Genomic DNA, 15,359 nt, shown 5'->3' with positions numbered 1-15,359 from the left:
GCGAGGCCCCGCTGCCCCGCTCACTCTCTCTGTCTCTGTCTCTGTCTCTGTCTCTGTATGCAGAGACTGTCACGCCAGAGCCACTCTGAGCAAAATCTGGCATTTTAGTGTTGCCTTGCTCACCAGCAAACATACAGATCCTAAGATGTTTTACAAATCAGTAGAATCAGTGATGTAGTAAAAGTTGGGTAAACTACAATGTCGGAACCCATCGTTTATCGGTCTGATGATGGAGTTGGAGTTGACTACAAAACACAAACACCGATACTTTTTGTAGGTGTTTTAGGTCCAGACGACATTTCGGCTAATCTCTATAAACAGATATCTGCATATGAGACGTCGTCTCTCAACTCCATTCTCGCGTCTCAAGTCGCTAATCGGACTGTAAACAATGACCGGCGCAAGGAAGAGGAAGTCTTGGCCCGGATGTCCGCTGGCTACACCGGAAACCCCCAAAATATTGGCCGTCGCCCCCAGAGTCTAATCGTCGTCAGACCGATAGACGATGGGTTCAGAGGTTGGGTAAACCGTGATCTCCAGTTGGTGAACACCATAAGGCAAACGACCACCAATATAAACAAAAAAATTGTAAAAATTACCTTATTTTTTCAGAAAAGCATTAAACCTGCAATAAGCGATATCAGACCTTATAACCAATCCTGAAGCTAATGTGTGTTATGTGGAGATTTCATTGAGTCATGATGATATAAACCAATATCCACACAGCAGCAGCTGTGTTGCTGTTTTCTCCTCTTTTCTAAAGCTTGTTGTCAAATTCCGCTCCTGAACGAAGCTCCTCCCGCTCCGTTCAGCAGCTTCTCTGTTGACTGTTGTGAAGCACTTTGTTACCTGTATTGTAAAGTGCTATACAAATAAAGTTATTATTATTAGTAGTAGTAGTGTTATGTTGGTCTTTCCTGTTCAGCCTCCAGACCGTAGTCGGGAAGCACAGGGGAATCTCTTTTGTCCTCCAGGGCCGAAGTCTACCTTGCTTCGGGACCAACTCCCCTTCACTCTCACAGCAGTTGCAAAAGACAGCACACAGGGTCACCACCTTGGCCTTGAGACACTGCAGTATTTATTTTATGACAACCGTAACTTTCGCCATACATTTATTTGCTACCTGCTACAGCTTGCTAACTTCTCTGCTGCCCTTTTCCCTTCCGCTCCTATTCATTCACGTCACACCCAGCGCTCGCTCTCTCTCTCTCTCTCTCGCTCCACCACACACTCGCTACGTAAAAACACTCCGCACCGCCCTATTCTCATAAAGGGGCTACGCTGCTCCTATAACAGTTAGTATTATTTTCATTTCTTTTAAAACTAGCTTGTCTCCTCCCTCGCTGTTTAAAAGCGGCTCTCTCCTCCTCCCATCCCTGAAAAGAAATCTCATAATAGAGGAATTGATGAAGCGAGCGAGTAAACTTGTTAAAATGGTAAACTTGTTAAATTAGTAAACTTGCTACCTGCTTCTTCACATGTCATTGTGGGACATGTGACCTTCAGCAGGAGAAAGATCTGTCAAAGTGAGACTGGTGACCGGTGAGACTTCTCTGTAGGTACGGTTAGCTTAGCTGTTAGCCTTTATGCACGCTGCTTTGTAATGTTTGTCCTTAGTAGGCCTCCGTAGTACAGTGGCTTTGCTGTGCTGTATTTACAAATGTGTTGCAGTTTCTGTCGCCCTCTAGTGGTCAAAAAATTTTGCTTATTGCAGCTTTAAGAAATCAACTTTATCGGCCTCTATCGGCGACCAGGAGGAACTGCAGCAACGTCGATAGAACTGATCTCCTCCTATAGAAACTAAGTTTTTGTGGGACTTTTTCCCAGTTGTCACTAAGGATGTAAGGTTGGAGGGAGTTGTTTTCATTCATTCATAATGTGAGTGTTGTGAAACCCCTTGAGGCTGTTACTGTGGTTTAAGCCTAAACGTAACTTTTTCTGGCCTCATTTTATTTGATGAGCATGACAGCAATCATTTCTCCTGTTAAGGTTCCTGTGAAATATGGAGGAGGTTGTAAATAGGTCTGGATCTTTATATCCCCGCCTGTTAATTTACTATGCTCGTTTTTAGCCCCTCCCTTCATGCACTTACACACAGACCTGCTGCATGTAAAACACTCCCACAAATTGACAGTAACACAGTGGAAGACTGGTAGTATAGGGGAGAACGGGGTAAAATTAGCCGCTTTTTGCATTTTGTGCAACTACTGCAATAAATCAAACACTAATTGCTATGTATACTCAGAGTTGTTGGGCATTCATGGGGCACTGTGAGGCTCAGGACCCAAATGCAGGCATGGAGGCAGAAGCAGGTTGCAGGGATGACTGGTGGTTTAATGGTAACTGGCAGGTAACAGAACTCAGAGGATAGATAGGAACAGACAAATAGGTAGTCTACTACTGGACTATCAAAAGCCGGATTGCAGGCTAGGGCTAGTGCTGGCATTACAAACTAGCAGGAGGAACAGCCTTGTATAGACTGGGAGGGCAATCAGCATGATAATACCCTTTTACACCAAAATTAGCGCGTATATGCAGGTTTTTTAAACGCGGGTAAACCCACTAAAAATAGGCGACTGACTCCTTTCCCACTGCCAGTAGATGAGTTTGCCTTTCTGTTTTTTTTATGGTGTGTCACGTTTGACATCACGAACGCACCGTGAAACATTAGGAGGCAGGGCCGACTGATTGCAGGCCATGAATGTTTCTAACTGCAGGGAGAGTGTGTATTTTCAGAGCGATGGGCCTTTGGAGCAATGGCCGTTTTTGTTTTCGGGACAACAGGCTGTCGGACAAACGGGCTTTCGGTCCAATGGGACATTTTTCGGACTATTGGGGTTTCGGAATAACGGGCTGTCGGAATAATGGGCCGTCCCCCCGACTGGGTGATGTTCGAGCGCCGCTTGAACGGAGACGGATGGAATTTGTGGCTGAGATGACAAAGAGTCGCAGAAGTTAGGCGACAAGCCTTCATTGCCTCCATGATAGCTATTGTAGATAGTGGGGCCCCGACCGGTCGTTGTATGTGGGGTAGGGCTGGGCGATATGGACCAAAAATCATATCTCGGTATTTTTAGGCTGAATGGCGATACATGATATATATCTCGGTATTTTCTACAAAGTGGGCTAAATGTTCAGTTGTAATTAGGGCTGGGCGATATGGACAAAATCAAATATCACAATATTTTTGACCAAATACCTCGATATCGATATTGACAATATTGTAGGGATGACTATTGGTTTGCTTTCACAAAATATTTACACAATGAGATTTTCGATAAATAATCATCAGTAATGTGGATATAATGACTAAGTGGGTAAAGGCAAATAATAGAACAGCTAGAACAGTCTGGTAAGTTCAGAAAATGACATCACTTTACTGTAATGCAGCCTTTAAAACCAGGAAAAGACACTTATGCCATATCACGATATTACGATATCCAAAATATAAGACGATATCTAGTCTCATATCACGATATCGATATAATATTGATATATCGCCCAGCCCTAATGTGGGGGCAATAAATAATGTTCCTGCCTGGCTATTTACGCGCCAACGTCCGTAACTTAAACGCGCGTCATAGCGTCGCGCCGGAAAAGTGGAGTGAAAATTAGCGAGTCCACCCGGGTGTCATGTTCCCATCACTGCCGATCGGAGCTGGAGCCGATAAATACCCGTGACTACTGCAGAGTCATTTGACCCGGGAATGAATGCCGATTGTACCCTTTCACACTGAAGACAAAAGCCAGATGTTAGTGGGTGTTAGTGGGTGTTTTGTCCAGTGTGAAAGGGGCGTAAGAATCAGCTGGGCAGCCAACAAGCAGAGGAACACTAGGAACGGGCAGCAGATGGCACAGCCGTGACACACAGCAACTCAGGTCCACAGTTATGCTAACTTTATGACCTCATATTGTACCTAATCGTTTATTAGCAATAACTATTATGCTGCGTTTATGTGCTGGTGGGAAGGTCCGACATCTGGGAAGTTGGCTGGTAAACAGCGTTGCATTCACGTGCAATTTTGGTGGAAAATCAAACCATGAAGACAAACGATAGGCAGAAGACAGACGATCTCCATCACAGATTAAAAGGAAATGAATTATTCTTCCTGAATCTGAACGCGTGGCTCATCTTACCCTCAGGCTCAACTTACCCCTGATGTAGCCACGGATGAAGTCCTGCTTCTTTCTGAACTAACAGAACAGTTTTGAACAGAACTGAACAGTTTTGCTCCCCATGAAGAAATGTTTGGAAACCAGTCACCCAGTCTCAGACTCTGCATGACAGGAAGAGGGCAATGAGCGTAAAAAAAACAAATACCGCATTGTACCAAAATAATCAGCATTTTTTAGAAATATATATTATTCAGGACATGACAAAACAAAACAAAAAACAAGCAACTGTTATCCATTAATTTGTCCATAAGTAAGCAGTTCTCATTGTCCTTGTACTTACGTATGAAAATTGGAGCCAGTGAAATGTTCAGAAAAATCACGTCTTGCTCTCTGTTCAGCCAGTGGAAGTTACAAAGAATAGCCTCATAATAGTCACATTTGATTTATTTTTTCAAACCATACTAATTTGTTTCTGCTCTATAACAAAAAATACATCGAGGAAAAATCGATGTGGGAAATATTCAGCAGCAAATAAGACTAGGACACAGCACAGACAAACAGAACATACTGTAAACAAGAATATAGCAAATCAGGGTAATACAAACGTGCAAACCAATTATATTTCAACGTCATGTTAAACATTATTTAACATCATGTTAAATGACTGCATGACAGGCTAAATGTACTCTTCCTTTGTATGCGTTTCCCCAGTTTTCTTCTCCTTTTTCTGTGTAGTTTTAGCTACAGTAAGTGCTGTTATTAGTACTACTAGTACTGGCTGCTTGCAACCAATATCAATAATATAAAGAACTTGTCAATAGCCGATATTCTGTGCCAATAATCAGTATCTTAGAACATCTTTATGCCCAAAAATATTTTAAAAATTATAAGTATTCAGTGTTTCTGCAAGATTTTTTCTTTTTTTTCCAGGGTAGAAAAGCCTCTGAAGCAACATTGAAACCATGGGACACTAAAACTCTGCAGTGTGAGACTCAGAAGAAGAAGAAGAAGAAGAAGAAGAAGAAGAAGAAGAAGAAGCCAATCAAAATGTTGCATGAGAATCAGCACAGAGATATAAAACACACCTTGGCCATTATTCCACATGAAGGAAGAGTTACTGGAGCAGATAGAGAGAGAGATGGAGGGACGGAGGGAGAGAGAGACAGAAAGAGGTGGCAGTGCTATTATGTCAGGTATGAAAGGAACACAACAGTGAGAGAGAGAGAGAGAGAGAGAGAGAGAGAGAGAGAGAGAGAGGGGTGACAGTGCCATTTTACAGTGTATAGAAAGAACATAATATTGTGGAAGAGAAAGAGAGGGAGAGAAGTGGCAGTGCTGTTATATGTATAGAAAGATGGTGTGTGTGTGTGTGTGTGTGTGTGTGTGAGAGAGAGAGAGATGGGAGTCTATCTTTTATTTATCCATGGTTATATACAGTAAACATGAGCTGAGTCTGTACATGTCCTGTAACCTGAAGGTTGTGAGTTTGATTCCCTGAGTGAGGCACCGACCTGTTTGAGTTTGTTTTTATTGCTTTTTCTGTTGATTTTTATTTTATTTTGTTGATTGTTATTGTTATAAATATTAACATTTCTCTTTGGCAGCATTTACTGATACAAAGGATTACAAATCAAATCCTCTTTACTGGCAAATTATTTATTTAATTATTTATTAATTCATTTATGTTCAAGAGGGGCAAAGAAATCCTATGGTCTCCAAAGTCCTTGGTACAGGTTAAAGGGCCTTTTTTTTTTTTTTTTTTTTTTAACTATACTGCTACATTTATATTGAACATCCTCATTACATTCTAATGGAGCTGGTTCTGAAGGTGAGTAGATCCAAGAGTTCACAACACAGACAACCAGAGAAGTTCACCAAGCTGTTGCTGCCCCCTGCTGCCTCTCTGTTGTAAATGCACATTTGGTCGTTCCATTAAACACAAAAACGCTTTTCTGTCTGCCACCATCAACACAGCAGGTGGGAAAGTGTGAATGTTGCCTCTCTCTGCCTGTAACTACTGTAACTGCTCTCCTGTGCTTCTGCTGTTAATAAAAGTGTTCTCTTAGTCAGCAACTGGTTAAATGAGGGAATAACAATTTGGCCAAATTTAAAGAAGCCTAAGAAGCTGTATTCCATTTGTATCTGCAGTGGTGGAAGAAGTACTCAGATCTTAAGTAAAAGTAGAAATACCACAGTATAAAAATACTCTGTTACAAGTAAAAGTCCTGCATTCAAAATGTTACTTAAGTAAAAGTGCAAAAGTATTAGCATCAAAATGTAGTTAAAGCAACAAAAGTAAAAGTACTCATTATGCACAATGGCCCATTCCAGAATAACACAGTATATATTATATTATTGAATTATAATTATCGATGCATTAATGTGTAAGCATCACTTTAATGTTGCAGCTGGAAAAGGTGGGGCTGATTTCCACTACTTTATATACCATGGTCTGGGTGAATACTTGATTCTGATTGGCTGCAGGGTGTCCATTAAGTAAGGGATAACGCCCGACAAGGTGTCCATTATCAGGAATTAATGGACGACGGGAGTCCAGCGGAGTCCATTTATTTCTGATAATGGACGCCTCGTCCATTATCACCCCGCTTATACCATGGTCACTTGCCAAAGAAAAAAAAAATAAGACCATTAATTTATATTTTCATGCATTTTGTAATCAAAATCTAAAGTTTTTCACAAGCCATGACTCAGTTTCCCTGGTAACACCTGAGGGTTTGACTAATACCTGGAACAATCATTACCATCCCATAAGGTTCTTATGCAATGGAAAAGTTGTTCACTGCTCCAGTAAATAGGACGAACCTTAGATAGGACTTGGCAGCAGGAGATATTTCTAGTCCGCTCAGCTCATAGAACCCTTTGGCTCATTAAATATAATTTGACAGTATGTTTAACAACAAGACTAGCTAGCTATCCAGCCATGTCATTGTCCCCAAATCAATATCAAGATTTTCACGAACAAATGAGATAGGTCATGTGTCTGTCGGCCGCAGCCTGAAGTAGCGAGTTGAATAGCGAATGGGATGTGAGATGATCGCTTACCGTATGTGATGCAAAGTATCAGTCGGTTCAGAGGGGCAGTGTACTTCCTGCAGCTTGTGTGTTACAGTCGCCATCCTGTGGTGTTCAGAGGATGAGGCACTGTTGCTATGGTTACTCATTTTAGATACAGGCTGATGCTACGTAGCCAGCGCATTAATTTAGAACGGCGAACAGACAGTTTCACTGGAACTACTTAGTAGGTGTCCATTATCAGGAATTAATGGACACCCTGCAGCCAATCAGAATCGAGTATTCACCCAGACCATGGTATAATGCATATTATACAGTGATACAGTCTCCTGTTTTCCACACAGTCCTATAGCCGCCCTGCCTATACTCCCTTATTGAGGCAGGAATGGAAAGCAAGGAGGACCAGATGGAGAATAACAAACAGACCGGATCAAGTGAAAGGTAAAGAAAAACATTTTATTTCTCTGTAGGGTCCTTTCCATAATGTTGTCAGACACTTATAATAACAATCTGAGCCTGTCAGTGGCAAAAACAAAACAAGCACCTTTAGTGGACGTACATTGACGGTTCATTTGCCCCGTCTGAATTACATTGCAGCCCGTTTTGCGGCTGCCGGCTGACGCGATCTCGCCCAATACTGGACCAATTTCAAAAATTGTTGTCCCCATTATTTACTTAGACACAAAAAGTTGGGAAAATAGGGTCCAGGTTGAAAAATACTGAAGTTACCCTTTAACTGCATGTCTAAAAAACATAATCGTTTAATAGCGGAAATTGCAGATAGCTACAGATCGCCACCAAAATATAATCAGTTGTTCCTTTGCCCACGGGCGATCTGTCCACTAAATTTCATGGAAATCTATTCATATGTTTTTGAGATATCCTGCTGACAGACGAACTGGTGAAAGCAATATTCTTGGTAGAGGAAATTTTGGGGAAAAACCGAGATGAATCCAATCGTAATCTGATAGACAAAAAATATGTGTCGTGTTAAACTGTTTACAATCCCACTGCACCAGTTCCTGTTTATTGGTCCATGTCTGAGCCCAGACAAAGTGAAAGTGCATGATTTGCTTTATGATTCGGCCATAAAGCAGCCATATAAACCTTCAGGTGACTGGAGGTGGACTCCAGTGTGCAACTGTAACGGTGAGTGCTATTCAGTGTTTTCTGTGTGCTCAGTGAATTACGCCTAGGACAATGACAGATGATGATGGATTTGCATAAATCAGTATTTTCTAATTATATAATTCTGTTATTATGCTATTCTTCTGTTATTCAATAACTGAAGAGTTCTTTACAAAATGAGGTCTCAAATAGAGTAAAAGGCCTGAGTATAGGGATGGGCTCAGAAACTGTTTAATTTAAACAAATTTGTAATTAATTCATTCTGATTTAGGCCTATCTACACTCATCTGTGTTCGATTGCCTTGGTCTGATCCATTTCACAAGTGAGGAGGGAGAAGGACAAATTCAAGGCTCATTGGTTGAATACCAACCGGCATAAAACTTATATTTTTGTGTTGATTTTCATTTGGAATTGGAATCAATTTCTTTGATTACATCAATTTCATTACAAGGAGTTGGAATCGACTTCATAAAATGTGTAATCATCCATCCCTACCTGAGTATTGTCTAATGTTTTCTTATATCTTATTTAAATGTCTCAAGTGGTGCAAAGATTTAAAAAGACTGTAATAACTAAAAATAATTTGATCCATATTCACATAAGTTGTCGCTCTTAGGATTCATCATGATCTAATTTTTCTCTCTTGTTTATTTTTTAAATTCCCACACCCATTTTTTATATCCCATACCCATATTTTTATTTTTTACATACAATAATTGCACTATTGTACATGTAAACCACTGTACATACTGTATATTCATATTTATTACACCTTGCACTTTATTGTACTATTTTGCACTTTCTGGTTAGATGCCAAACTGCATTTCATTGCCTTAGTACTTGTACTCTGTGCAGTGACAATAAAGTTTAATCTAATCTAATCTAACTTTAACTTGCCAAAGGTTAGATCATCATGAAGCCTAAGAGCAAAACATTCACTGTCAACACACTGGAGATTCGGCGCAGGAGAGCGACTGGTCTTCATGATGGCATTTGAGAAACAAGCAACCAAGGAAACTGTGTTTATAATTCCCATTAAGCACTACTAGCCATTTCAGACTTCTTGCCCATTTCACAAATTTTTATGAGATCACGTTGGACTAGCAAACTAGCTGACATATATAGTAGAAGCTAACGTAACATTAACATCAGTTGTTTAGCTAAATTAGCCTGCTAAACATTTAAACTCTGACGATTCGTGTTTGTTTCCCAACTCAGACCAAGATTTCTACTGTGAGCAAAGGTTTAATTTTTAGCAAAAGTTTGTATTTAACCATGACCACAGCCTTTCCTGAACCATAACCAAGCTGTCTAAGTTGCCTTAACCTAACCCAAATCTTAAATAAAGGTGTTTTACTTGCCTAAACATAACCATTAGCTAACCTTTTCACATGACAAACGGATGAAAATGTGTCCAATTTGTGCTATTGTCACATAATCCAATTTTTGGTGGACATAATCTTCACATATTTTGTCCATAACACATAATATGCTGTTCATAGTTTGTGCTCATAGCTGCTGCAAAGCCTCTATAGATTGCCGATGACAACTCTTGTGGTGACCAGGTCACTGCAGCGGTCTATCTTGTCTGTGTGTTGTCTCTGTGTTTTTTAAGTTTTTATTAATGAACACTCCTTGAAGAAAACTTTTGGTAACTTGGTAACCACTGTATTAAAAGCTCAATATCCGAAAGTGTGTCCTTTTCTGTGATTCTTCATGTCATGCATCATAATCACAGTAAAGAAGACCTTCTCTGGTATTACTGCTATTAACTGTGTGAAGTCACATGCAAAAAACCTGGGTGTTATCTTTGATTCTGAGCTCTGTCTCATTAAACAAATCAGTTCCGTTGTTAAAAATAGTTATCAGTTAAGAACCATTTCCAAACTCAAGCCAATTCTGTCTTTCAATGATATGGAAAAAAGTAATTCACACCTTCATTACATCACGACTGGACTATTGCAATTCCCTTTATTTAAGCCTTCCCCAGTCTTCATTAACTTGCCTGCAGATGGTCCAAAATGCAGCTGCAAGGATGTTGACTGGTACTAAAAAGCGCGAGCACATCACCCCAGTCCTAGCCTCTCTTCATTGGCTCCCTGTTCATTTTAGAATTCAATTTAAGACCTTGCTGATTGCTTTCAAAGCTTTTAAAGGTCAGGCCCCATCTTATATCACAGACCTTATTCACTGGCACTCAGCTCCTAGGTCTCTTAGATCTGACAACAAATTTCTCTTGCATGTTTGCTGCTCCACGATTGTGGAACCAGTTGCCGTTAGACATTAGATGTGCTCCCTCCATCTCTGTTTTTAAATCTAGGCTGAAGTAGAGCCCTGCATTGGGATTGGGACCCAACGCAAATCTTGCGGGAGCAGGCGGTTTTAACGTTGCTGCGGGCGGTCAAAAAATAAACTGCGGGTCCCGGGATTTAACCAGAAGGATGGAGACAGAGTCAACAAATGCAGTTGAAAAGAAAATCAAAGCAGGTCTTTACAATACCAGAGCAAAGCAAGGCAAGTCTGACATTTGGACAAATTTCTCAGTTGTCAGTTCTCACTAGAATGTAATTTCGCTCCGTTATTACTGACAGGTGGGACTAGAGCCCTGCATTGGGATTGGGATCCGGACCCGACGCAAATCTCAAGGGAGCGGGCAGTTTTAACTTTGCTGCGGGCGGGAGCGGGTGGCCAATAACACACACATTGCGGGAGCGGGCGGTAACGGTCCCGCGCAGGGCTCTAGGCTGAAGACACATTTTTATTCTCTGCCCACTAATCTTTTAATCTGTTGTCATGTCTATAACTCTGTATTTTGTCCCTTGTTGTTGCTTATTGTTGTCGTTTTACTTTGTATTTTAATGTTCTTTTGTACAGCACTTTGGTCAGCTCAAGCTGTGTTTAAATGTGCTCTAGAAATAAACTTTACTTACTTACTTGATCCTCTATGTCCCCAGATGAAGCTGCCAGTGTTGGTGCTTCTGGCCCTGCTGGGTAGGAAATTGGCATTATGAATTTTCATGATTTTTCTTCACCAGGCACAATAGTGTCCTCATTTATGCTTCAGTTAGGTCAAGACCAGACATGGAAAAAAAAATGTCTACAGTGTTTTTAACAGACATGTTTGTCATGAAATTAGAGTGGCCGAGACAGGCAATCGGCGCTACATAAACAAGATGCATTCAGCAAATAAAAAGCATGCTGCAACAAACAGTACATTAACCAAACGCACCACAAATAAAACAACATGCTGGAACAAAGGAACACATTAAAATTTTGATAGTACTCTCATTCGTAGCCTATAGCCTAGCTATGGGTTAAACCAAATGCATCCTCAGTGAAGTACAGTGAGCTCACACCACCTTGAAGAAGAATGAAGAATTGCTTACAATATCTTGTAAGCATTGCTTACAATATATTTTAAGGAAACAAAAGGGAATTGTCAAGAAGTGTGAGGAGGTGAGGAATTCAATTTCAAAATGTCAAGGAATCCCCACATTTCAGGATCTTACTCCAGAGATAGGCTACTTCAGAAGTCACTAAGAGAAAATCATGGACCTCAAATACATTTTTCATTGATCACACTGAGGCAGTTTTCTTCTTTTGCCCTGGAAAAGCATTTTATGACAAACTTGCCTTTACCTAAAAACCACTATGAATAAACGTATAATAAATGTATTTGGTTTGGTTCAAAATGTAACTTTCTGCCTCTCCTTCTCACAGTCTCTCTACTGACTCCTGCTGAGTTTGACTCCTTCATGTTCGATGACACCGTGAACCTGAAATGGCTGACCTGGCCCGGCTCTCTCCCAAATGGAGCCGTTTCCATCTACAATAACTACAATGGTCGCACTGACTATGTCTGCAAATATGGTACCTCGGCCGGCTTCTACAATCCTAGTCTGGGCCCTCACTGCCGCTACCCTTATGGAAACAAAGAGTACCTTGCCTCCTCTTTCGAGATCCTGGTCAACAAAGACAACTTTGAGTTCCTGGAGTGGAAGGAGGGTTCCTGGGGTTCAGTGCCGCAACATTCGGTCATGACCGGCCCCGGGGTGAATGTCTACGTAGGGAAGAACAAGTATGGTCTTGGGAAGGTTGTCCCAGGGTTTGAGGCCTTCTTCCTACCCTGGGAAGGCAAGGAGTATTGGTACAAGTATTACGAAGTCCTGACCATCAACAAAGATGTCACCAGCCAGCACGTCTCCAACGTCAGGTACGCCATCAATGAGGCCGTGATTGTCCAGTATCCTCCGGAAACCATGCGCATCTCTGGGGCCACCAACAACCAGTGCCAGTCGGTTGTGAAGACGGTGACCATCTCCAAGACGACCGAGGTGGGGAAAACTTGGAACATCGGCCAAGCCACCACGCTTAGTTTCAAGACCAGCGTCACCACCGAGATCCCTTACATCAGCTCCACGGGCATCGAGTTCGGCACTGAAATGACGATGGGGTTCAGCCATGGAACCACCAAGGTGGAAACGCTCAACCACTCTGTGTCTGTGGAGCTCACCGTACCGCCAAACCACTCATGCCGCGTCTACATGGTGGGACACAAATTCAAGACCGACATCTCCTACACGGCAAGCCTCAGCCGCACCTACCGCAGCGGGGAGACCAGGTGGACGTCCATCACAGGGACGTACAACGGTGTCGAGATCGGAGAAGTCCAGGCCGTGATCGACCGCTGTAAACCTGTAGCCAACGCCCAGCCTTGCCCCTGAAAGACTGACGGAAAAGACACAGGAAGATATATGACATATCAGATGTCTATGTAAATCAGATGAAAAACTGAGCCTGATTCACTGTGTGTGATATTAAAACAAATCATGTGTGACAATTAAAATAATTCCATATGTGTGGTAAATGGCTAAATATATATTTTATTTTATTTTATATTTTTCGTTTGAAAAGAACACAAAAACTGTGCTTTCATATTTTTAATGTGCTTTTGTAAAATTTGAGCAATAATAAAATCATGTGGAACTTTAACTTTCTCTTCATTTTTGTTCACAATTGTTTTCTTATTATCAGCACATGAAAATGAAGAATTAGCATTATCTATGGAGGACCACAAGTGTCACGGAAATAGTAATAGCATTTCATTAATTAATAACTAATTGTACAATAAAAATAGGCATTAATAAATTTGTTTACAAATTAATTTATTAATCTATGAATAAATAGACTAAATTACAAAATAATTCATTATTTGATATTTTAATGGGCAATAAAAAGAGGAATTATAAAAAGAATTTACAAATGAAATATTAATCCATCAATAAATAGTTCAAATTAAAAATGGATTTACAAAAACAATCATAAAACAGTCATTAAGTACATCATTTAAAAATACGTTCATTCATAAATATATAATGGAATTTAAAATCTATTTGAAAATGCAGTTTAAAAAGAGAAATAAACAACTGGATTCACAAATTGAATTAAGAATACAGATTTTAATCAGGCATTTAAAAGGGCAATTTCCTTTCCCATTTGAATTTCCATTTCCCTGCTGCTTTTCCTTTTCCTATTAGCTGTAACCAATTGTTACATCTGTGTTGCATCGCAATATCAAAAGGGGAAGCTAGGGGAACATTATGTATAGATATCAGTAACCATAATAAATAACTTGTATCGTGTAAATGATATATATTAGTCCATTAAATATCTTAAACAAAACTCCCCTCATCAGAAATTACTACAGCAGGCTGGAAGAGGGAGAAAAAGAGAAAAAAAGAGAAAAAAAGGGGAGGGGACAATAAACAATATTAAAGAAGAGAAAAGAGAAAGTAAATATGAAAAAAGAAAATATCTATTCATAACATTACAACAGTAACCACAGACTACAGCAAAAGCTGGAAAAGTGAAGAGGGGTCAGTAGGCTGCATGTAAATAGGGTTCTTGATTAACAAATAATAAAGAAAAGGACACATATAAAAGATACATGACCTTACATCCACCCATAAATTGTAACCACGCGTCGTATTGTATCAATAATTATCATATATAGCCTGTCTCAAGCAGTATGGCTACATAAAAAATAACAAGTAGTGCTTGGCTTAGGGCTATAGAAAACAAGTAAGGCTTAGCTCCTCGTTAAGTCCTGATGGTTCAACAGTGATAAGTTCAGTGATCCAGAAAGCTTCTCTGCACAGCAATTTATTAATAATATCTCCACCTCTAGGGGATGGTGTAATTTTTTTCGATCCCCCAGAATTTAAGAGAAGCAGGAGAGCCATGATTAAACTGAATATAATGGCATGCGATTGCCTAGTCCATATTTTTAGTGTGGATAGCAGCCTTGTGTTCAGCTATTCTTTGTTTTAGAGGGCGTTTAGTTTGACCAACACAGACTTTCAAAATATATATGACATGTGTAGAATTACAATTTATGAAAGATTTGATGTTAAATTTTTTACCCGTACGGGGATGAGAAAAATATTTAGTGTCACTTGAATTAGAGCAGTGAACACAGTTACCGCGTCTACAGAACCCTAGAGGTGGGTTTGGTAACCAAGTGGGTCGAGGGGAGGAGGACTGGATCATGCTATGTACTACTCTGTCTCTAATGGAGCGAGACCTTTTAAAAGTGATAAGGGTTAGGCTCTGAACAAATGTCTTTCATGGCAGGGTCTGTTTGCAAAGCATGCCAGTGTTTTAATATTGCGTTTCTGATCTCGTCTGCCGTAGGAAAAAATTCTGTAGAGAAGCAGAGTCGAGAGGAGGGCTCACGTGGCTTTTTAACCAATAGGCTAGATCTATTGGAACGTGCCGCCTTTTGGTAGGCTGAGTTAATGTCGAGGTCCGAATATCCTCTGCTGCGAAAGCGTTCTTTCATTTCTATGGATTTAATTTCAAATTCTAGAGAAGAAAATTGACCCACTGGTATGTTCTGAATCAATTTTCTAGGGTGATTGCTAACCCGTCTAAGAAGCGTATTTCTACTGAGGGGTTTTCTGTAGATCGTTGAGCATAATGTATTATTGCTGCCCTAATATATGGTAAGATCCAAAAAATGTATTTTAACAAAATCAAATTCTGAAGTGAAAGAAAGGAATGTCGAAGTAGAATTAATGTA

At 40.3% G+C, this 15,359-nt stretch overlaps 1 protein-coding gene across 1 annotated transcript in view; it reads left to right on the top strand.

The window, feature by feature from the left end:
• The window catches only part of LOC139645236 (natterin-3-like), a 28,732-nt gene extending 15,730 nt beyond the window's left edge, over nt 1–13,002 (top strand). Inside the window, exons 2-3 of the mRNA XM_071520904.1 lie at nt 11,233–11,269; nt 11,999–13,002. Of these exons, the coding sequence (XP_071377005.1) occupies nt 11,233–11,269; nt 11,999–13,002 (1,041 nt within the window). The remainder of the gene's footprint in view (nt 1–11,232; nt 11,270–11,998) is intronic.
• The last annotated feature ends 2,357 nt before the right edge of the window (nt 13,003–15,359 follow it).

The sequence above is a fragment of the Centroberyx affinis genome, unplaced genomic scaffold (assembly GCF_046629955.1).
Source record: "Centroberyx affinis isolate AG114_WGS23_722 - 3 ecotype Tasmania unplaced genomic scaffold, CSIRO-AGI_Caff_v1 ptg000833l_1, whole genome shotgun sequence".
Classification (NCBI taxonomy): Eukaryota; Metazoa; Chordata; class Actinopteri; order Beryciformes; family Berycidae; genus Centroberyx; species Centroberyx affinis.
Note: the sequence above shows the minus strand (reverse complement) of the source record. Positions and strands in the feature narration are given on the sequence as shown.